At 39.9% G+C, this 24588-nt stretch overlaps 1 protein-coding gene across 12 annotated transcripts in view; it reads right to left on the reverse strand.

The window, feature by feature from the left end:
- Window positions 1–24588, reverse strand: part of invs (inversin) — a 279900-nt gene that overhangs the window by 93699 nt on the left and 161613 nt on the right. For all 12 annotated transcript variants that reach the window (XM_043690027.2, XM_043690031.2, XM_043690029.2 and 9 more), the window contains 3 exons: window positions 24124–24353; window positions 21488–21594; window positions 8601–8810 (listed from right to left, as the gene is read on the reverse strand). In XM_043690027.2, coding sequence (XP_043545962.2) covers window positions 8601–8810; window positions 21488–21594; window positions 24124–24353 — 547 coding nt within the window. The remainder of the gene's footprint in view (window positions 1–8600; window positions 8811–21487; window positions 21595–24123; window positions 24354–24588) is intronic.

Genomic DNA, 24588 nt, shown 5'->3' on the forward strand with positions numbered 1-24588 from the left:
CTAACCCCAGCTTTGTGAATGTAAATATTGCATAAATATTCAAGTGAAATGAGTAATCAGTTAACACAATGCAAACAAGTTTTAGGAATTAGCATTGTGGTTATGTTGTTGGACTGGTATTCTGGAGGCCTTTACTAATACATTATTTACCTAAGAAGAGTCTGGAACTGGAGCAGGCCTGTAAATAAGTTTTTTTTAAAAATTGATTCATAAGGTGTGGGCTTCACTTGCTGAGCCAACACATATTGCCCATCCCAACCAGTCCTTAAAATAGTGCAAAAACAGATTTCCTTCAACCTCTGTAGTTCGTTTGGTTTACGTAGATTCTCAGTGCTGTTAGAAAAGGAATCCCAGAATTTTGACCCAGCAATACTGAAGGGACAGTGCTATATTTCCAAGTCATGATGGTGGGTGGCTTGGAGAAGGACTTGGAGGCGATGCAGTTCCTATGCATCTGCTGGCCTTGACCTTCTAGATGGTGGTAATCACAGCTTTTGAGGGTGCTGTCTAAGGTGCATCTTGTAGGTGCTACATACGGCCACTACTGTGCATTGGTAGTGAAAGAAGTGAATGTTTGAAGATGTGGTGCCAATCAAATGGGTTGATTTGATCTGGATGGTCTAAAGCTGCTCGAGTGCTATTGGAGCTGTGTTGGGGAGGAAATGAGGAAATTGGGGAGTACTCCATCACACTCCTGACTTATGCTTTGTAGATAGTGGAAAGGTATAAGGAAATCAGAAGATGTATTTATATGGCAGAATGTGATAAATCAACAGGAGGTTTTATTGCCTAAGTTTCACTTGATGCCATAAGGCATCATAGGGGTGAGGACTAGGACAACTTCCTCTTAACTGAATGCCACTTTGTTGCCATCTTTGCTGGGTCTGTCCTGCCAATGGGATAGGACATACCCAATGGATAGTGTTGCCTGGGGCATTAATGGTAAGGTATGATACTATAAATATGACTATGCCAGGATGTTGCTTGTCTAAGGGGAGGTTTAAACTAAAATGGCAGGGAAATGGGAACCTCTACAGGGAGACAGAAGAGAGAGAAACAAGGGTAAAAGACAGAAGACAGGATGGGAAATAAGAAAAGGGATAGGCAGAAAATTCAAGGACAAGATTCAAACAGACAGAAAAAAATAGCGTGAGTGGGGCGAAGAATGTTAAAAAGATAAGCCTTGATGCCCTGTGCGGCTAAATGCGCAGACCATTGAAATAAAGTGAATGAATTAATCTGCAAACAGACGTTAAAGGAATATTACAGTTGGGATTATAGAAATGGGGCTGCAATAGGGATGGGAACTGAATGTCTAGGACAGTCAAAAAGGAAAAGCAAGCTGGATAAAGACATACTAATACAATAGTGAGGAATCATATTAGCTCCTCTGAGGTGGAAATTATATGGACAGAACTTAGAAAGGGCATACAACAATAATGGGGGTTGTTTATGGACTCAAAACTATAGTGGTAACATTGAGGGAGGCAGTAAACAGGAACTTAGAGATGCAAACAATTAAGATACGATGTAATCACGAGCAACTTTATTCTGCATATAAATTGAGCAAATCAAATCTGCAACAATACAGGAAGAAGATCCTTTATCCGAACATCCGAAAATCGAAAAGCTCTGAAATCTGAAGGCTTTTTTGTGAAGTATTTTTTTCATTAACAAGGTTGTTTGGCATGCAAACAGTTAACCTAAGTTGACACCCATTTGATGCATGTCACTCAGATGTGACGTGGGTGGGGGCATGGCCAAGCACCGATAGGCCTGTGGCTTTTCTGTGAACACCCCCAAGTCGACACCCACTCGACGTGCGTCACTCAGATGCGACTTGGGAGGGCGTGGCCAAGCACCAAAGGCCTATTCTTACTTAGAAGTCTGCTCCTCCGATAAGAGTTTTTCAAAATTTTACCATTAAACTGTCACTTATTGTGAAAACTGAAAAATTCCAAAATCCGAAAAACAGCTGGTTCTGTGCATTTTGCATACAGGATCGTCTACCTGTACTGTAGAGTGAAATTCCTAAAATGTATATGGTTTGGGTTTCTAGATCAGTATGTTGAGGAACTAACTAGAGAACAGGCCATCCTAGACTGGATATTGTGTAATGAGAAAAGAATAATTCCCAATCTAGCTGTGCAAGATCCTTTGGGACAGAGTGACCATAATATGATAGAATTCTCCATTTAGATGGAGAGTGATGTAATTGATTCTGAGATTTTGATCCTGAATGGGATGATGGTGGATAGGTAATGGCAAGCCTTTAAAGAACATGTGAAGGAACTACAACACTTGTTCATTTTTCTCTGGCAAAAAAAAGGGACAAGTTGACCTAACCATAGCTAACATGGGAAATTAGAGATAGTATTAGATCCAAGTAAAGGGCATACAAATTGGCCCAAAAAAGCAGATCTGAGATTTGGGAGCAGTTTAGATTTTAGCAAAGGAGGACAATGATTAATAACAAGCAGGTCCCTTTTAGTCATAAGCAGGGTAAGTTATAACGGGGTACAAATTTAAGTAAATACATATTTTGGTTCTGTCTTCACAGAGGAGGACACAAATGTTGGAGAATGTGGGATGTAATGAGAGGGAGGAACTGAAGGAAATCAGTAATTAGTAGGAAAATGGCGGAATTTAGGGCAAATAAATCTACTGGACCAGATATCTACATTCCGGAGTACTTAAGGAAGTGGACCTAGAAATAGATTGATTGTTGGTCATCTTTTTTTATAGATTCTGGAACAGCTCATTCAGATTGTAGAGCAGCTAATGTAACCTCACTATTTAAAAATGGAGGCAGAGAGAATACAGGGACTTATAGACTGGTTAGCCTGGCATCGGTAGTGGGGAAATTAAGTCCATTGTAAGACTAAATAGCAAAGCTATTGGAATACATGGATCAGACGGGGTCAGCATGGATTAACGAATTGGGAAACAATGCTTGACAAAACTCCTGGAACTTTTTAAGGATTAACTAGTAGAGCTCATAACAGGGAGCTGTGGATGTGGTTCACTTGGACTTTCAGAAGGCTCTTAATAAGGTCTTGCACAAGAGACTAGCATGTAAAAGTAAAGCTGACATGGATAGAGAACTTGTTGGCAGACAGGACACAAAGAGTAGAACTAAATGGGTCTTTTTTCAAGCAGCAGGCAGTAATTATTGGGGTACCGCAGGGATTGGTGGTCGGGCCTCAGCGATTCACAATATACATCAATGATTTAGATGAGGGAACTAAATGCAATCTCTCCATGTTTGCAGATGACAAAAAGCTGGGTGGGAAGCTGAGTGTGCAGGGGATGCAGAGATGTTTCAGTATGATTTGGACAAGTTGAATGAAAGGACAAATGCTTTACAGATTAAGTAGAATGTGTATCATTGTGATGTTATTGACTTTGGTTGCAAAAAACAAGAAGTCATATTATTATCTGAAAGGCAATATGTTGAGAAAGAGAAAGGTGCAATGAAACCCAAATGTCCTTGTCCACCAATCACTGAAAGTAAACAGGTAGGAGCAGTCAGCGAAAAAGACAGCAAATAGCATGTTGGCCTTCATAGAAAAGGATTTGAGTACAGGAGGAGGGATGTTTTGCTGCAATTGTACAGGAGACCACACCTGGAGTTTTGTGTGCAGTTATAGACTTCTTATCTCAGGAACAATGTTCTGTGTATGGAAGAAATACAACAAAGGTTTATCAGACTGATTCCTGGAATGGCAGGATTGACCTATGAAGACAGAGTGGATCAGTTAGGATTATATTCACTGGAATTCAGAAGAATGAAGGGTGATCTCATAGAAGTGTATATAATTTGAACAGGTTTAAATAGGGTAAACATATGAAGGATGACTGTGGAGTCCAGAACAACGGGTCACAGTTAAAGATACATGGTATGACATTTAGGACTGAGATGAGGGAAAATTTCTTTTCCAAGAGAGTGGTGAGTTGGTGTAATTCTCTGCTACAGGAAGCAGATGACAACATCAAATGTTTTTAAGAAAATGTAGTCTTAGAGCTAAAGGAATCAAAAGGTAAGGGAAGAAAGTACTGAGTACTGAGTTTGTTGCTCAGCCACAATCATATTCCATGGTGGAGAAGGCTTTAAGGGCAGAATTGCCTCTTCCTGCTCCTATTTTCTATGTTTATAATCTGAGACAGCTCCACCAATTTTGGCATTCGCCCCCAGATTTTGCTGTTTTGGATTTTGATGCCAGGTGGTCTGTTCAGTTTCTTTCCTTTTTTGAGCTATTTTAATGTTTAGATACAACTGAGTGGTTTAGCAGGCCTATTCAGAGGCAACCATATTGCTGCAAATCTGGAATCTTATGTAGGCCAGATTAGGTTTCCTTCCCTAAAGTACATATCAGATCATGTTTTTTCACGGCAATCAACAAACGATGCCTGAATGGTCATCATTGGACTTTTAATGTCAGATTTTTTTACCAGGTCTCTTGATTACTAGTCCAACCACAGTACCACGACACTATCATCTCTCCCTGAGAGGTAGAGGAAAGGCACAAAGAACACTGGAAAGGTAATCCTGATAGGAGAATCCATAGTTAAGAAAGTAGAGGGTGTTTCTGTGGTTGAAGATCTAAGTCCAAGATAGTACATTGCCTCTCTGGTGTGAGGCAATATGTCAAGATAGTATGATGCCTCCCTACAGCCAGGTCTGGAATGACACTGAATGACTGCAGATCATTCTCTGAGTTGAGGGTAAACAGTTAGCAATTTAGTCCATATCAGTATCACTGAGATAGATAGGAAGGAGAGTGTGGTCCTACAGTCAGAATTTTGAGGGCTAGGTAGGAAATTAGCAAGAATTATAATTTCCTCAAAAATGATAATTTCCAGATTAACCATTTATACCATGTGTAAACGAATATAAAAATGGGAAGATAAAGCAGTTAAACGGTTTGGAGGAGGGGAAATGTCAGCTTACAAAGCAAATGGATATGGCAGCATTACAGGACCGCTACTTTGATAACAATATGCAGAGTGGGACAAGGGACACAGAGTGTACTAACATAAATAGGGTAAAAGGGGAAATATGGTAAAAAGGCAAAATTAATGGTTCTTTACTTGAATGCGTATAGCATTCAGAACAAAATAAATGAATTAACAGCACAAATAGAGATTAATGGATACGATCATACAACCATTATGGAGACATGCTTACAAGACGACCAAATTTGGGAACTTTTCTTGGCAGACAATTGCACTACGAAGAATAGTAAGCATGTGAGGTACCCACTGTACATGGCCCAGCCTTCAATGCCAGTGCATTCCATTGAAAAGACTTGAGTAGTTGTTCCCTCATGCTTTTGACCTAGACCTTGAATTGCTGCAGGTTTTGATCACAGGGTGGCAGAGGTGGCAAAGAAAAGCATTGCTGGAAAGTCCTGGGCAGAAGCTCCTGAGTGCCGGTATGTTGTTCCTGTTCCCAATGGATGCCTGCTGCTAGCACTGTCTCCTTGTCGAAGGGACGCTTGCCATTGACATTGAGCACCCATGCCTTATATGATGGAGTGCAGGTTTTAGTACATATCCCTCAGTCACCAGATGTTCCACTAGATCTGGATATTCACAGTAGCCATCAACCTTTTCATAGAGATAGCCAGGCACTCACATGCCTTAACCACCACAGTAGTGAAAATATTAGAAGACTCCTTCTTCCTTCAGCCCAATGTGCCTCTGGGACATCTGTCTTATGCTTCGTTCCTGACTGTGTAGGTCAACCAAGTCTTCTGCCTGTGTTAGAGCCCTTGCTGAATTTTCATTAGTTCTACTTTGTATTTTTATCAATTTTGGTTTGGATCTGTGAACCATGAGCTGAGATTGCCTTTGGAATATGAGCAGTAGCTGTGTTAAACAAAAGAACAAACAAACTGTTGTGAGGCAAGGTCTGATCTGAATGTTAGTTTCAGGCTGATGTTTGATCAAAGAGCTCCACAGATGTTTCAGTCCTGGGAAAAGCAATATGTTTAACCAGATCATTGATGCTTGGTCATAAACGAGGTTGGTACTTGGGAATTGTTGCCATCAAGTCTAGAAGGGAACCTGATGGTCAAACGGATGGAGAGGATTGGGTATTGGGTATCCTGTTCAGTTCCAAACTGTGTTGTTCTGAATGAAGTCCAGAGTCAGACGGTTCCGTAGGCAGGAGCTGAGGAAGGCGATATTGCTGTGGTAGTGAGTCTGTTTGAGGACGTGGCTGAAGAGCTTCAGGGCAGAGGAGAGGACTTTGGGGGCATGGGGGGGGGGGGGGGGGGGGGTACAGTGAGAGACTCACTGAGATCTTTGTAGAGAGAGGAGGAGAACTTCTTCAAGGTAGGCATCCTTCGACAAGGCTATGCAGTAAAGTTAAAATCAACTAGGTGGAATTGAGGACAGTAGATACTGAAAATCAGAGTCACGAGTGTGTTGCTCGAAAAGCGCAGCCAGTCTAATCCCACATGGACTCTGGACCCTATTCAGACCAACACAGTTTGGACCTGAACAGGATACCCAGTACACACTCCAAATCCAAAACCTTCAACAACAATTCTTTTTCCGGATCCTCTGCTCCACGCTATCAGCCATGCACCACCATCAACTCTAACTGCAGTTAGTCCTGTCCCAGCTCAAAGCCAAACCAGAGAACATTTCTGGGACACCCTCACTCACCAACCCCACCACCCGTGGCTGAACACTTCAACTCCCCCTCCCACTCTGTCAAGGACATGCAGGTCCTGGGCCTTCTCCACCGCTAAACTGTTACCACCTGATGTCAGGAGGAAGAAGGCCTCATATTCCGCCTTGGGACCCTGCAACCATGGGATAAAATGTGGATTTCAACAGCTTCCTCATTTCCCCTTCCCTACATTATCCCAGTTCCAAGCCTCCAACTCGGTACCGCCCTCCAGACCTGCCCATCACTTACCCCTCTGGCCTATCACCTTCTCCCTCACCTTCATCCACCTGTCGCTTTCTCAGCTACTTTCTCCCCAACCCCACCCCCTCCCATTTATCTCTCAGCAAGTAAATACCTTGTTGGGTGTATCACTGGCTTCCCCTTAGAGATGATGGATCTTGGATGTTCCCTGGCTGCTGGTAGTGCCTGCATAAGAGGAGAGGATTAGTTGGAGAAGATGTTTTAGAAGGATATGAACCAAACGCAGGCAAATGGGACTAGTTCTGTATAAGAAACCGAATTGGCCTGTTTCCATGCTGCACGTCTCTGTGACTCTAATTAGAATAAATTAACACTGATGGTAATGAGATAACAGCACAGCATAGTGGAGCTTAGTGCATTATTTATCCATTGGGGGCTCCCCATTAGCATATTAGCAGTTTTGTTCTTCTCTTGCTAGCTTTGCTGTCTTCTTCTTATATGGAGTGACGAGGTTGATGACCACCATCGTTTCCCCCTCCATCTATCTTAGACTTCTGAGCCTGAGAGTGGGTCAGCTTTTCCTGCATTAAGACAAAGGGAGGGAATGAATATGATGGAAGTGGATGCATGAGCAGTTACTTGTAACATTTATGCAGGAATGGTGCTGAGGTGTCCTCAGTGTGAGCAAGTAGGACAGGAAAGGTTTGTAGCTGCTGAAAATGGGAGGGGTGTAAGAACATGATGAATGAAATACTGAGGGTAGTAGTCCATCAGTCTTGTGGAGATATTTGCGCATGACTTGAGTTAATGATGTTTTAAATGTTAGGTAGCAGACAGAAGACAGTATTTATCCTTGTGGAGCATAGGAAATCATTGAACTTCTTGTAGTGCTGCTCGGCGTTCCTTTTAACACTGGAGATAGCACTGACCTGTGTTGTTTTCTCTGTCTAGGCTGGCTGGACCGGTGGCATGGCCTCTTTCCGTTGTCAACAAAGAAAAGTACCACTTTTCTCTCCACTAGCCCTTCTTTTAGAAGCTAAAAATCTGTCTTCTGGAATCAAGGAGTAAGCTTGAGCTTGCTTGTGTTATATCTTCATGGTTTAGAAACAAGATCCACAGTGTGAACTGGCTGTTTACGGCTTGCACCGTTGGAAGTGGCATCCAGCAGGGCTTCAAATAAGGCAATAGAGGCATGGAAGTCTCCGGCAGCGGCAAACAGTTATGCCTCACTTGCCACAAGATTCAGTGGTGAACACATCCAACATCTGTCACATAATTAATAAGGTGAAAACAGGAAGATTGTGCAAGGTATCTTGACCTGGGCCATGGCAGAGTTGATGCCTTGAAACGTCACCACATTTTAACTAAAAGTGGGAAAATTCAGCCTCGTGTGTCCCATTGAGGATTCTTCAATCTGATTTGTTGAAGAGCCTCCTGCTGCTTTCGCTGGTTACAGAATTCACAGCTTTATAGGAGAGGCCACGACACTAGATCTGATACCAGGTAAAAGAAAATTTCCACTAACAGGACTACAAAAAGTTAATCAGCAAATATACATAAGGTCAACAACAAAAGTTTGTTCCTTCAATATTTACAACAAAACCAAGACCAATGTTTAAGGAACAGATTTCAGCATTCTTGTGCAGCAAGTGTTTTTAAAATTGACTGGCATATAAGTTGACTGAATTTGAATTTATTATTCAGGATTAATACTCACTTAGCTGCATCCTTCCGTAGTTGTTCATGCTTCATGAGTAGATTTTTTCTCTCCTGGAAAGCCTTGCGGACCATGTAACCCTTATAAACAGCTTGGATTTTGGAAGCAGCAATGTCTTGAATTGCAGCAATAGATAGTGCTCCATGCTCCAGCATGTACTGAATAACCTCCTGATGTTCTCCAAGCAGGGCATAATCAAGTGGAGTGAACCTGAAACACCAAAGAGGCAACATTTAAAGCAGAGTTCAAAGACCAAAAAACTTCACTAGCTTTAAAATATATGCTGTCACATTCAATACGCAAACCTCTGCTTTCAAATTACACGTTGCCTCATGGCTAGAACAGATTATCTCAAAGTAATCTGCTTAATAATTGGGTCAGAATTAATGAAGGAAATACAGTGGTGACCCCGGAATCCAAACGCCCTATTGTTCGAACAAATTGGGATCCGAACAATTATTTCGAGAAAATTTTGCCCTAAAATCCGAACATCACGTACTGTTCAGGTCGCACATTATTTGTTCAGTTCGTCCCAGGAAGTAGTCGTGAAAGCATCTCTCGTGTGTCCATCGCTAGTTTACCTTGTGTTTTCACCTTGATTTGTGCTGTTTTTTAAAAATTATCACCCTTGTGCAATCACCATGGCACCCAAGAAGAGCAGTGAAGCAAATAAGAGTAAGTCCCTCTCCCTCCTTCCTCTTCTCCAGCTTCCACATGCACCATTAGCATTCCTCACTAAGGTAAATGAAGTTATTTTCATGCTTGTACATTTATTTCTTGTTTTTATAATTGTTACTTGATATTTAGATCATTTACTCATCTTATTTTACCTTAACCGTGTGTATTTGCAGTTAAAAGTGTCTTGAAACTATTCTTTTTTTGGGTTCAGAAACGGATTAATTCACTTTCCATTATTTCTTATGGGAAAATAGTTCCGGAATTCGAACTTTTCGCAATCCGAACAGCCTCCTGGAATGAATTCAATTCGGATTCCGAGGCACCACTATATCTCTAAATAGTATATTCAAACTAACGTAAAATAAATACATTTATTGAGGTGTCAGGCTGTTTCCATTATTTGAAGAACTTGCCTCAACCTCTGTTTGCCTCTCTGATCCACCTAACTAGATATTAAAAGAATATTGCCAGCTGCACCTTCAAATTTTATCCAGGAAATATTTGCTTCAGAAAGAAGCTTTCCTTGAAAGATTTAACAAGGAAGGGGAGCGGAGGGACATAGAGAGAAGTGAAGGAATTAGATGTAACCGACAGTAAGGAAAGAGATGGAAGGGAACATGCAATGGCTGACAGGCAGAAGAATTGAGAGACATATTGAAGGAAAGTTGGGACAGGTAATAAATAAAACGCATGAAAGGTAAAGATGAAAGGGAAAAAAAGAACATGGGAGGGAAGACCAAAGAAATATAGAAGTAAAGAAGAGAAACACTTTTATACAAAGTGGTAATTGTAAAGTTGACATAAGGATGTGAAAGATTGCAAATTTCGTTTCTATGGTTAACTCGAAAACATTTGGAAATCTTTTGTATTTATGGAACTTTATTTTCAAATATAGTCAAGATGACTTTCAATTTAACTATTATGGGAGTGTCCACTTTCTATAGGAGCAAGAGTAGATCTTTGTCCCCTATTCAATATGATCATGACTGATATTTGGGTTCAATTCCACTTTCCCACCTGCTCCCTATAACCCTTAATCTCCTGAGAGAGCGAATGTCTGTTCACTGCAACATTAAATTTATTCAATATGGGGTATCCGCAACTACCAAAATTCACAACCTTTTAAGTGAAATAATTTCTCCATAACTCAGCCTTAAATCATCAGATTTTGTATCTTGAGACTGTGTCATGTTTCAGATTCTTTAACCAACGATACAATCTTTCAGCATCTACCCTATCAATTCCCTCCAGAATCAATTCCCTTCAAACCCGCATTTATTGCAGAGGGTGGAAGTGGCTCAGAATGTACTCTGGCTGGGGGATTTCAATATCCACCACTAAGAATGGCTCGGCAGAGCACTACTGAACGAGCTGATAAAATCCTATAGGACATAGCTGCTAAACTGGGTCTGTAGCAAGTGGAGAAGGAACCAACAAGAAGGAAGAACATACCTGACCTTATCTTTTGAAGTGACTGTCTGCGTTCAGATTCTTATGTCTACTAATGTCACTTCTGTGCTTATATCATTCTTCATTATCAGGGTTACCCTTCCTCATTTGTCATTCTGTCTGCATTTTTGAAATATTATGTACCTTGGAATATTTATTGATTCCTTTTCATCTATGGCTGCAATGTCAATTAGATCTAAACTATTTACCACTATTTGTGTCACTAGTTCATCTAATGCTTTTCTTGTAATGTTTTTTACATTCAGATGAGAAACTTAACTTCTTTTTACTATTGTGTTAAAGTTTGTTACACACATTACACTCTTCCATTGCCTCAAGCTTTGTCTCTGTAAATCTCCTTTCACTTGAATTTCTGTCCTAGTTTGAAGTCCTGTCCATAGCCCTAGTTATAACATTGGCCAGAATATTAGTCCTAGCCCAATATAAGTGGAGGTATTCCAACTGAATATATTTTCCCTGAGTACATATGCCAATGCTCCAAGAACTGAAATTACTTCTTCCACACCACTCGTTGAGCCACAGAGATAATTGTGTAATCTGCTTGACCATGTCAATTGCAGGAGAAAATGAGGACTGCAGATGCTGGAGATCAGAGTCGAACAGTGTGGTGCTGGAAAGCACAGCCGGTCAGGCAATATCCCAGGAGGAGAAGAATTGACGTTTCAGGCATAAGTCCTTCACCATGTCAGTTGTAATGTGGCTCAGGTAATATTCCAGGGATGTTTTTGAAGTTTTGTGTTTTGTGTTTTAATGTCTATCTACTTAGAAGATAGTAGCACAGTGATAACATTGTTGGGCTATGAAACTAAATTTCAGGCTAATGCTCAGGGGCCACTGATTCAAATCCTACCATGACGGCTGGTGGAACCAAACTCAATTAATAAAATTTGGAATTGAAAGCAAGTCTCAAACATTGTGTCACAAAACTGACACTGGTATCATAAAAGCCCATCTGGTTCACCAATTCCCTTTAGGTAAGGAAATCTTCCACCTAAACATAGTTTGATCCAATTGTAACTCCTGACCCATATGTCAAATGCCCTCAAAAATGGGCTAACAAGTCACTCAGTTTAAAGACAAGGAGGATTGGGCAACAATTGCTGGCATCCCATCCCATTCAATGAAAAAAAAAACTGGATGAGTTTAAGTACACATGTGGGCTCCCTATGTCTGAAGAACTACACCCTTTGTACTCAGTCTCTCTCACTAGTAACCCAGTTCAAATTAGAAACTCATTGTATGGAAGATGACCAAGGTAAACCCAGGAGGTTTTGGTTGAAGAGGCGCAGTAAAAATAACATGCTCCAGAGTTAGCTGTGCCATTCGATTGTTATGCACTGTTTGAAACCAGCTTAGCATGGAGAATCATTTCATTGACGAAGGTGTTGCACTCTGAAAGTTTGTGATTTCAAATAAACCTGGTGTCATGTGACTTCTGACTTTGTCCACCCCAGTGCAACACCAGCACCTACACATCATGGCTACCACCTATTTCTTACGAACACATGAATGAATGATGCAGTTTAGAATACAAGTAGCAGGATTTTTGATGAGTTAATACATATTGAGGGTTGAAGTCTGGAAGTGGGAATAGCATGGATGAGAATTCCAGCAGTAAAGCAACTGAAGCGCTTCAGAGGCAGGAAATATTATGGAAGTGGAGTGGAATAGTCAGAAACTGAATATAAGGGTAAAATGGACGTGGTAGCATCAAAATCATCCTTCTGGCTAGCTGCACCAGGATACTTGATTAACATTCAGAACTCAGTATTTCATGCAGATGACACACTAAGGCTCAATTTGAATCAAGCCTCAGGCTGATGTTTTTGGGCATCACTTACCATTCCTTTGCTCGTCACATGTTTTGACATTAGCTATGCGTGAACTTATTTCATCTTGCCAAACTGCCTGTAAAATTTGCACAATTCCATTGAACATTTCCCCATGCTGTAGAATATGACTATACAAGCACTATCCCCTAAAGCAGGATATCAAAGTCTTGTTTACACCTAGTCCACTAACAAGAACGAAACATTTCTGCATCTCTAAGTAGCACTGTCTGCCAATCTCACTCAGCTCTTGGTTGGACAGTTATCTACTGAGTGTTTCTTAATTACTGTAAGTAATGGGGTAGGGCAGTGGCCAGATTTTAATGTGTGCAGAATACAACACATTAAATAAAACACATTTACTTGCAATAAAGAACCAGTGGAATTAATTAATGTACTAGTCATCAGATTTTATGTGTCAGAGATCTTACATAATAACACAATTTAATTTATTCTTTATATAATCTGAAAACTTTCAACCTGATAGAGATACATTTATTGTTGTGATACATGCATTGCGATTTTTACAACTTGTCGTAGCATTCAGACAGGGAGCAGTTCATTACATTAAACAACATAATCAAACTACAGGTCTCAGCTTTGTTTCAGTAGTGTATTCCTTCATCTGAGTCAGAAGCCCTAGATACCTGAGGAAAAAAATTTAGGCTCCAGTGCAATGCAGCACGAGCAGGTGCACTGCATTGTTGGACATTGTGTTTCTGAGTTGGGACATTAAATTCAGGGCCAAATAGTGTGGTGCTGGAAAAACATCCAAGGAGCAGGAGAGATGACGTTTCAGGCATAAGCCCTTCATCAGGAATGTGGAGGGGGAAGGGGGCTGAGAGTTAAATAGAAGGGTGGGGGGTGGGACTGGGGGACAGGTAGCCAGAAAGGTAATACGTGGATACAAATGGGGGGGCAATTGTGATAGATTGGTGGGGAGGGTGGAGCGGATAGGTGGGAAGGAAGATGGGCAGGTGGAACAGGTCAAGAGGGTGGTGCCCAGTGAGAGGGTTGGATGAGGTGTAGGGAGGGCAGATATAGAAATTAGTCAAGTCGATGTTGATGCTGTGTGGTTGAAGGATTCCAAGGTGGAAGATGAGGTGTTCTTCCTCCAGTCATCCGGTGGCTTCGATTTGGCAGTAGTGGAGGCCCAGGAGTTGCCTGTCCTTTGTGGGGTGGGACGGGGAGTTGAAGTGGTCGGCAACAGGGTGGTGGGGTTCTGAGGTGCGTGTCCCAGAGATGTTCACTGAAACACTCTGCGAGTTGCCTTCCTGTCTTCCTATGTAGAGGAGACCACATCAAGAGTGATGGACACAGTCAAAGCCTCATCTCTGGTGTCACTAATAGACTCAATGGCATTATTTTAAAAATAACATTGGAGTTAGGATCATGGAAACAGTGCAGAATGAAGTCATTCAGCTGGTGAGTGCATTAATAACCAAACGTCATAGAAATAAAAAAAAAATCTGTATAGATCTAGAGGTACAATGAGGAGAATTTTTTTCAGTCAAATAGTTTTCAAAAAGTGAAGTTCAACAGATTCTTGAGGATGACAAACTTGCAATGTTATAAACCAAAAAAACAAAGGAACGTTGGATTAAGCATGACTGCTGTTTCAAAGGGGGTAGCATAATTAGCCCAATGGCTTTTTGGTCAACATTCATGCCTCAATCAGCCAACACTAAAATAGATTATTAAATCATTCTTTCTTTGCAGTTTGTGTGATTTACTGCATATAAATCAGCTGTCATTAGTGCAACATTAACTTTAAAGATACTTAATTAATTGTGAAGTGTTTTGAGACTTGTCTGAAGTTATGAAAGGTGTGATATAAATTTCTTCCCTTTTTCCAAGATGTTGTTCTGTTTCCAGTATAAAAGATTAACAAAACAGTTATTGAGTTGTTCACTTGTTACTTAAAAAGAAAACCTGGTCACTCTTCTTCAGTAATTGTTTGAAGAGTTTACTGAAGCTTATTTTGCCAGTTTGGCGAGGGTAAAGGGAAGAAAAACATGACAATATAAACCACAATAAATCATTTATTTATTTATTAGATCATCATGGACACCTAGTCTGTCGTAGACACATCTTCATAATTTTTTATTTTACTTTGTTCCCGACTTTTTAAAATCTTGGTTCTATAATCCATTGGCAAGATCTCACTTTCATTATCTGAATGACATTATCTAAAGTAAATAACTGGAAGTATATCTAAAATTACAATTATCACAATTTTATGAGGTACATTGAGAAAATTAGCACTCTGAACTCGCAGCTTCTATCTACGTTCTTCTTCTTGGGTAGTCCCCTTGAATGGAGGGTGAATTGCTTCCATTCTGTTCAATGGATTCTGCGATATATAATAATGTGTAATCTGCAAACACTATCATATGTGGGACATTTGTCTGAAGTTTTTGCACTATTGATATTGCCTTAACTTAGCTTCTGCACATTCCCAAGAATGTCTCTAGAAGTGTTTGAACATAAAATAAGGAACAAGAGTAGGCCACCCAGCCCTTTGAACCTGCTAGCCATTGAATAAGACTATGGCTGATCTAATTTTAACTTCAATTCTCCAGTCCTGCATAGCTGAATAACATTTCATTCCCTTCGTAATCAAGAGTCTACCTACTTTTGCCTTTAAAACATTTAAAGATTCTGCATCCACTGCCTTTTGAGCAAGGGAATTCCAAAGAATCAGAACCTTATGAGGGAAAAGTATGTTACCTGTCTCTATCTTAAATGGTTGACCCTTCATTTTTCAACTATGACTGCTAGTTCAATATTCTCCCACAAGAGGAAGTATCCTTTCAACATCCACCTGGTCACCTCAGGGTCTCCTATCTTTCAATTAAGTAACTTCTGACTCTTCTAAACTCTAGAGGAAATGGGCAGCCTCTCTAAACTTTCCTCATAAGGCAATCTGCTCATTCTAGTTATTAAAATTAGAAATGGAATTATATTTTATTGCCACATGTACTCAAGCACAGAAGTACCTGAGTACAGTGGAAGTGTACAGTGTCTCCATTTCCAGTGCCATCTTAGGTACAAAGGTACCTAGGTACAAAATCTTACATAAAAGTAGAAAAAAAACGAAAATAAAAAAGTTAAACATGATCATTCTTTTTTGTCTTAGCTGAAAAATAAAGAAATAAAATTAAAAGTTCTGAGGTAATTAGCCATGCTGGGCTTGCACTCCCTACATAAGCTCAATTTCCTCTGCTTTGGCTCTCTGGGAGATCTCAGGATGCCTGCACTCTCTGCAGATACTGAGGTCATCCCTCACCGCCACATTGCTCTCTCTCTCTCTGCCTGCACTGGGCTCAATCTCAAACTGTCAAAATCCTGATCCAGGCCCCAAACTACTGCCACACTCTGGACTTCTAGCTGACTGCCAAAGTCCTGATCCAGGCCCCCAGACACTGCCACGCTCTGGACCCAATGAAGCCACAGTGCTGTCTCCATTGTAGCCTCCATGACCAAGTTTTCTCCAGAAGGCAAGTAAATAGCAAAAATCAAATTTAAAAAAAAGAAAAAAAAAGGGGACAAGCCCACTCAGCTGCTGCTATCTTTCATGTTAGTCTAGTAAACCGTCAGTGAATTGCTTCCAACGCATTAACAGCCTTCCATAAGTAGGTGACTAGTACTGTAGACAGTACCCCTGGTGCAAATCTCCAGTTTGGTACCTTTCTTATTTTGGGCAGTCACAAGCCAGGGACTCTCACGAGCCGACAATTGCTTTGAGGGCAACTCTAAAGGGTTTTCACTGTCCTTCTGGAAATCTTCTGCTGCAACTGAGTTGTGTGTAGGTCAGCTGCTTTGGAGTCTGGTATCAGGCATACAAATGACACATTCTACTTAGTGGAGTTGCTTTTTGAGTGATTACTGCCTTGACTCTATGGGACTAGTTGGACAAGGATCTTAGTTTTCTTGGTTTAGTGAGGAGCATATCTTCTCATTAGCTGTGGAGGAGGAATTGACTAAGATTCAGCTAATTAAGTGCTATCTGCATACTGAAACTCCGTAACTAACATTGCAGTGATACTGGTGTTGGAATGAAGGTGGTGTAGGTTGAACATCTATTCAGTAAATTATCTTCCTGTCGATAATTTTTTGGAGGGAGGTGCAGTATTGCCAAGAGGAAGATGGAGAAGAAGGCTGGTGCAACATACAGACTAGTTTGACTCAGTCTTCACTGAGATGGAGTCTGTGGTTTTTTTTTTTGGTGAAGATCAGTTTGAATGCCAGTGTGGATTAGGTAGAGGGCAGTGTAAAATTTCAGAGGGAAGCCAAATTGGAGGAGGATACACTACAAGCTTGCTAAATTGACAGAATCAAAAAGTCGGGTGCGGATGAAAAGGCCGTAATTAGTGGTTAGCACTGTTCCTTTCATTTTGGATTTATCATATGGTAAAGATTATATCTAATGTGTCTCTTGATGACTGAAAATCACACTGAGACCCTTGAAGGAGTTCTTCAGCCAATGAGAGGAGGCACTGAGGAGGATTCTTGTTTTCCTTGAAGCAGATATCAGGGAGAGTATTGTGTATTTACTGCAATCAGAGTTATTTCTCTTCTTGAATGTGGTCAAAATTACATCAACTCTGAGATCTCCTGGCATGCACTCCTTCCCAACTGGAGGATGTGAAGTTGTGCCTGATGTATATCTCTCCTCAATTTCAGAATTTCAGCAGGAATTCCATTTATTCCAGAAGCTTTATAGTTTGCACCTGTTAAATGTTTTGCAACTTTGTTCTAGACTGAGATAATATCAAGACTGAAGATATAATTTACATTGATGAATTCGGCAACATGTGAGCATGACTGCCTCAGGATTCTTGGGAGTTCCTGTCCATTACTGATTCTACAGGCTGGGCCCCTGAGTGCCTATAATATTAGGCAAAAATGAGGACTGCTGATACTGGAGATTAGAGACGAGAGTGTGGTGCTGGAAAAGCACAGCAGGTCAGGTAGCATCCGAGGAACAGGAGCCCTTTCTGCTCCTTGGATGTTGCCTGACCTGTGTGCTTTTCCAGCACCACACTCTTGTCTGCCCACAATATTATTGCAAGGTATAATGAAAGATTGTGTGCAAAAGTTCAATAATTTGTACAGAGTTTAGAATGCTACCTCCCAATGTTTGTGTTATGTTTTGGAATTCTTGATGGAATACACAGGAAATGTGAGAAAAAAAGTGGGTAACATTAAATCAATAAATATCTTCCCCATTTTTGGCAAGATTTAAAGATACAATAACACACGTATGCAATTGCACGGATAAGGAATGCTTGTTTAGCAAAAGGAAAGTTCAGGAACTGCAAAGATAACCAGGTGTACTGTGCACTAAACATAGGTTGCTCGCTGTAGAATAAAGTGAAAATTACACTTAGTGAGATTCTGCAGCATGTAAGGATTTTCTTTTTTTAAATATCAAGATTCTAATTTTCTCATTTGAATTGTACTTTCACACATTTCTGTCCATTGCCTATGCTGTCCAGCTAATATCTCAGTTCTGACATTGTTCAAGTAAATTTTCTTTAGCTGTTTGGTAGTACAGAAATTGAGCACTGCTGAAAAATGATACATTTTGATTAAGCTTTTTATCTTGTACTCCTCAGGACCTTTGGAAAGAATACAAGTTTAAAGGGAAAACCAAAATGTATACTTCATGAGAGGAGAGTGTTGACTGGTTAGCAAATATACCCTGATTGGTAAAGGCATGCACCATTGAATAATTGACAGTTAACAGTTAGTTTACATTTTAGACAAGATAGGTTGATTCTGATTGGTCAGGATATTGCTGATTCATTTCTCAGGCAATGTGAAAAGCTTTAGTAAAATGAGTCTTTTTTATGGTAATCCTATATTGTGTACCAGTTCATCACTGGATCTTTTGGACAATTTAGCATTGACTGCAACTTTGAACTTATACTTTTGATTTCTACAGAATATAGAAAAAAAGTTCCTTCACAGAAACAGGCCATTCAGCCCATCATACTCATGCTCGTTCAATAAACCAGCCGTTCCTCCTTAACCCACCTACCAGCATCTGGTCATAGACTTGCAGTTAACACTGCTTTAGGTGGAGATCAAGGTTGCTTTTAACTAAATTGACAGTTCCAACCTCAACTACCAAACCAGGCAGCGAATTTTAGACAATTACCAAATTCTGGCTGAAAATGATTTCCTCATATTCACTCTAATTCTTCTACCAATCACCTAAATTTGTACTCTCTTCTAACTGACCGCTCTGCAAAGGGAAATAAGTTTCCCTATCCACTTTCTCCAAGCCCCTCATTATTTTGTACATCTTAATTGAGTCTCCACTCTGTCATCTCTAAGGTAAATAACACTATTCAATTATTCCCTAAGAGCTTCAATTTTCAAGTCTAAGTCATTTAGTTAAATAGTACTAATGTTCCCAGCAGTAATCTTTTTGGAACATGTTTTTGCAGTATAACCTTAACATCTGGATAATCTTAAAAGAGATGACCTATCAAGAGAGATACTTTCCATCTGTGTCAGATCAGAAGAGACTGTGCCCAGCTCACTATTGTCCAAAGTAACAAAAAATAACTTATTATAATGAAACAGCAGCTTCTTTTCTGTCACTGCATTTTCAGTGAGAAGGCCTGCCAAATCATGCATGACACTAAAGTACAAATAGTTCTTCTCTAACACGATGGTTGCATTCTTGTGTGTCATAGAAAAATCGCGCTTTATAAATAGCGCTTAAAGTGTTGGTGGTGTAATCGTGTTACAGCCAAAACATTTTTTACAAATTCGTGCTTTAGAAACAGTGTCCCTAATTTGTCAATTGTGTTATAGCAAATTCGCGTTTACAAAACGTGTTACAGCAGAACAACTTGTAGTACAGATGAATCGAGTCAGATTTTGTTCTGCCCCATTAAGTTTGTTCCAAACAATCAACGTGGCCAGAAATCTCTGTGGTAACCTCTGAATTAGACTGAAAAGACGGACAAACAATATAATCTGAACCCTCTGCTAAAGCTATACTTGAATCACCAACTGAAAGTTGCAACATGGGGGAGTAGGTATGTTACACTGTAGCTGATGCATCCCATTTATGTTTCGCTTTAAGAGGAAGTAACGTTTTCCCTTTAATCTTGTTAAACTGCTTGCGATAATTAAGAACACATTTACTGAAATTAGAAAGCTTGAATACTGGCACAGCTGTCATCAATTCAGTCCATGTGCCATAAACCTGTTATCAGACTTGGAGTCTTTGTCAGTTTTTTCTCATTATAATTTTGTTTATTTTACTTGTTTCTTTAAAATCGTGAGGTATTTTGGTCCATCAGTCTGCAACCATAACAGATATAGTCCTGTATTAAATCAGTCATTACACAGTAATGTGAAGAATTGTCCAGGTAATTTATATTTTATTGTCACAAGTCAAAAACAGTCCTTGTCTCAAACAGCTTTGAAGATTGCTCTGAAAATAGCTTGATTTTGTGTAGTCTTGAAGGTAGTATAAGTACTAAAAGTAATAGTGCAGCTTCTGAAAATCCATCAGCTAAAAATGTGTACTAATTAAACAAATACAGATTCTTCACTTTGAAGTTACTGTACACTATAAGGTTTTCTGCTGAATTTACCATATTGTAAAAATATGACAACGTAAGAAATAGGAGTAACAGCCCCTTGAGCCACCTCCACCACTCAATACAATCATGGCCAATCTTCACTGGCTCTTAGGTGAACGATACCCCAATTTTTAACTTATCCATATTTTGAAGTTCCTCCATGCCCTTTCTGATTCCACATCTTTGTAATTTCTTCCATTGCTACAATTTTCTAAGAACATTGTGTTCTTCTAATTCTGTCCTGTTGTCCATTCTGGCCATTCTCTTCACTCTACCATACGAAGACATGCGCTGTCACCTTGGATCTGGAATTCACTTCTTAAACCTTTCCACCCCTATTTTTCTCTTGTGCTTTCGGGGAATACTTAGGGTCAACTATTAATAATGATTGATTTGTTATGTAATGTAAGGTGGTTGATATCATTTAATGTTTGAGTTTGGATCTTTGAAGTTAAACAAGCGAAAAATAGGCTGTGTGTCTGAAGATGTTTAATAATTAACTTATATGAATTACTGTAGCCATGGTGATTTTTACAACAGTAAAGAGAAAGACGTCTTGGTCAGTAATGGGATTTTTGTTATCTATCGGGAGAGTTTACAAGTAAACAATGTAAACAATGCAGTACATTAACATTTCAGATAGAAGATTTTTGAATTGTTTTGGGTTTGGGTAAACACTCATAACTTGAAACAAAAGAGATGTTTTTAATTTCAGTTGGGGCAATCCTGTTGCATTCTTAACTGAGGGTGGATGTGTAAAGCAGTTGTCTCTGAGAAAGGGAGAAGATAGTTTGGAATTTAACAGCTTGTTCAGTCAGTGTAAGGTGTTTACTTAAAAGTTCCAGACCAGAAGTGGTTAAAACTCTAGAGGGGTGATTTCAAACACAGATAACAAACTAAATTATATGATAAATCAAGGAAAATTCTCATGGCCAGGAATTGCTAAGTCAAATCCTGCATGGGATAGAGTAGGGAATTGTTTCTGGTGTCTGTCGAGATTAATGGGATTATATTTTTAGTATGTGTGTTTCAAAATATTTAAATGTGTGTTATATGTAAATAGTTTGGTATTTTTTATTTTATCTTCATTTCTTCTGTTTTATTGTTTAAACAAACTTGTAACATTGTATGCTTATGTTTCAGTAAGAGGCCACTTCATTAAAATAAAAAAAACTATCGAGTTGAGTTTCAGCCTGGGATCTTACTTGTCCAATAATAACATTAGCAGAGGTCATAATAATTAGCTGAATCAGATCAAATAATATGAAAAACAAGTTGAGTGAGAGCTTTCATGTCTTACCTCTCTTCATTGATCTCCATATGATTAGGAAAGGCACTATAGCCCAACAGAAGCTTCACAGCATCCAGGTACCCATTGTTGCATGACCAATGGAGTGCTGTCCGTCCCTGAAAAACAAGACCAATTGTGTAATCACTGTTTCGTATTTGAGAATGTAAATCAACTTGCTTCTCAAACATTTAGAAAGGAATTTTACAGCTTCAATCTTCTTCATGGTGACTATTTGGTAATTTTACATTTTTTTTATCTAATTAGATATAATCTTATCTTTGTTAAACCCAGATGATGTTCATTTCCCAGGGCCAGAGAAGATACAGGTGCCACGCAATTCTGAGTATCTCTGCAATGACAACAGTGCTCATCGACCAGTGGGATGGTTTGGTTTCTCAAAATTATATAACTAGGTCTCCACTAGGAGCATTCTCAACAGAGTCATAAAGAGTTCACTAATATCTTTTAGGGAAAGAAATTGGCTGTTCTTATTGGCTGGTCTGTCCTACATGTCCCTCCAGTCCTCCAGCTGACTCTTAAGTGCTGTCTTAAGTGGCTTTGTAAGCCATTCAGTTCAAAGGCAATTAGTGATAGGCAACAGATGAAGACTTTGCTTGTGAAGTTGCAAAAATATCAGGAAAGAGAGTTCTCAACATCCCTCTCACTATCATTTATCTGCACATGTGGACAGCCAGAAATAAAAGCAAAGTTCTGTGGATGCTGTACTGAATGTTAACTCAGTTTCTTTCTCCACAGATACTGCCAAATCTGCAGTGTTTCTCTAACACTTTTTGTTTTTATTGGAAAGCCAAGAAAGCTGTTATTGGGCTTGCATCAAAATCCTTCACTGTCGTTTCAGATGAGTATAAAGCATCACAGTAATGGGGTGGCACCATGGCTCAGTGGTTAGCACTGCTGCCTCACAGCACCAGGGCCCTGGGATCGATTCCAGCCTCAGGTAACTGTCTGTATAAAGTTTGTACATTCTCGTCGTGTCTGTGTGGGAGTCTCCAAGAGCTCCAGTTTCCACCAAGTACAAAGATGTGTAAGGTAAGTGGATTGGCATGCTAATGCCCATTATGTCCAGGTATAGGCTGGCTAGGTGGATTAGCCACTGGAAATGCAGGGTTACAGGGATAGGGTAGAGGGGATGGGTCTGGGTTGGATGATCTTCAGAGGGTTGGCATGCACTCGATGGCTTGAATGGCCTGCTTCCACATTATAGGGGTTCTACAATTGTTAAAAAATCAGCATATGTCTACAAGGTGACTAAGAACAAGAAATAAATACTCTAGGGGTTTTCAGACTATTAAGCATACCATAATTTGAGCTTGTAACAAGACCAATATAGTAAATTTTATACAGAAGTCATCTAGAAAATGCATTAACAAAATGCTTTCATAAGTTCCCTGGAAAAAAAAACATTGTGGAATCCTTGCTGTTTGTTATTTATTTTAGTGACTTGTATGTGAATATTGAATTAATCTCACAACACCAGTGGGCGGCACGGTGGCACAGTGGTTAGCACTGCTGCCTCACAGCACCAGAGACCCGGGTTCAATTCCCGCCTCAGGCGACTGACTGTGTGGAGTTTGCACATTCTCCCCGTGTCTGCGTGAGGTTTCCTCCGGGAGCTCCGGTTTCCTCCCACAGTCCAAAGATGTGCAGGTCAGGTGAATTGGCCATGCTAAATTGCCCGTAGTGTTAGGTAAGGGGTAGATGTAGGGGTATGGGTGGGTTGCGCTTCAGCGGGGCGGTGTGGACGTGTTGGGCCAAAGGGCCTGTTTCCACACTGTAATGTAATCTAAAAATCTAATCTAAACCAGGTTATAGTCCAACAGGTTTATTTGGAAGCGCTAGCTTTCAAAGTGCTGCTTCATCAGGTGGTTGTGCAGCATGGTCCTGCTCCACAATCACCTCATGAAGAAGCAGCACTTCGAAAGCTAGTGCTTCCAAGTAAACCTTTTGGACTATAACCTAGTGTTGTGTGATTTTTTTTAAACTGTGTCCACCCCATTCTAACACCAACTCCTCCAAATCATGAATATAGAAGGTATAATTAGTAATTTTGCAAATGACACAAAAATTGGTAGTGTTGTTGATAGTGAGGAGGATGGTCTCAGGCTAAAGTCTGATATTGATCAGCTGGTAAATTGGGCAGAACAACTGAAGGTGGCATTTATTCCTGATAAATGCAAGTTGATGCATTTTGGGAGGTCTAATTAGGGAAGGATATACACAACGAATGTTAGGTTCCTTCGGAATACTGAGGAACAAAGAGACCTTGGTGTACAAGTCCATAGATCCCTGAAGATGTCAGTAGAGATAGAAAGGGTGGTGAAGAAGGCAAATAGGTAGTTAGCTTGACATCAGCCGAATGTACAGATTCCGCTATAAAAAATCATTCAATGAAGAATCTAAGTCCTGGCAGGTACTGAATCACAATAAATGTTCAAAATCAAGTTATTATTCAATAGAGATACATTCTATTATGATCTTAATAAACTAACAAATGCAAAAGCTATTGACTGCATAATTGAAATCCATTCTACCAAAGAAATCCGAAAATTGAGAAACTTAACAGAAAAAAAGGCATTATCTGCATAGCAACAACATTCTCTTTGACAACATATTTGATAGACTACCTCTTTGTCTTGTATATTGGGATCAGCTTTGTTTTCCATGAGCACTGCCATGCAATTAATGTAACCTCCATATGCAGCACACTGCAAAGGTGTTCTTCCAGCATAATCCTGCACATTAGGATTGATCAGATTCTGAATCAGGATCTGACACACATCTGCATTCCCACCAAGGGCGGCCCAGTGCAAAGGACTATGGCCATCTTGGTCAAGCAAATCAACTCTTGCACCACCTGTAAAATTACAAACAAGAACTTAGAGGAATTCTTCAACGTTCAACATTTGCTTTTGAAAGATTTAAGAAATTCTAATGTTTACTTCAACTATTAGATCAACAGGGATCGGGGTCATTGTGACCTGTTAATTCTTTGAAAAATCACTTAATTTCACAAAATGCTTCTTTGCACAAAACCCAACAAATATCTCCTTTTTAAATACATATTGAATTCAATTTTGAATTTTACTACT

Source organism: Chiloscyllium plagiosum, unplaced genomic scaffold (assembly GCF_037043375.1).
Source record: "Chiloscyllium plagiosum isolate Xiang-an unplaced genomic scaffold, Cpla_swu_hap1 HiC_scaffold_5, whole genome shotgun sequence".
NCBI classification, from domain to species: Eukaryota; Metazoa; Chordata; class Chondrichthyes; order Orectolobiformes; family Hemiscylliidae; genus Chiloscyllium; species Chiloscyllium plagiosum.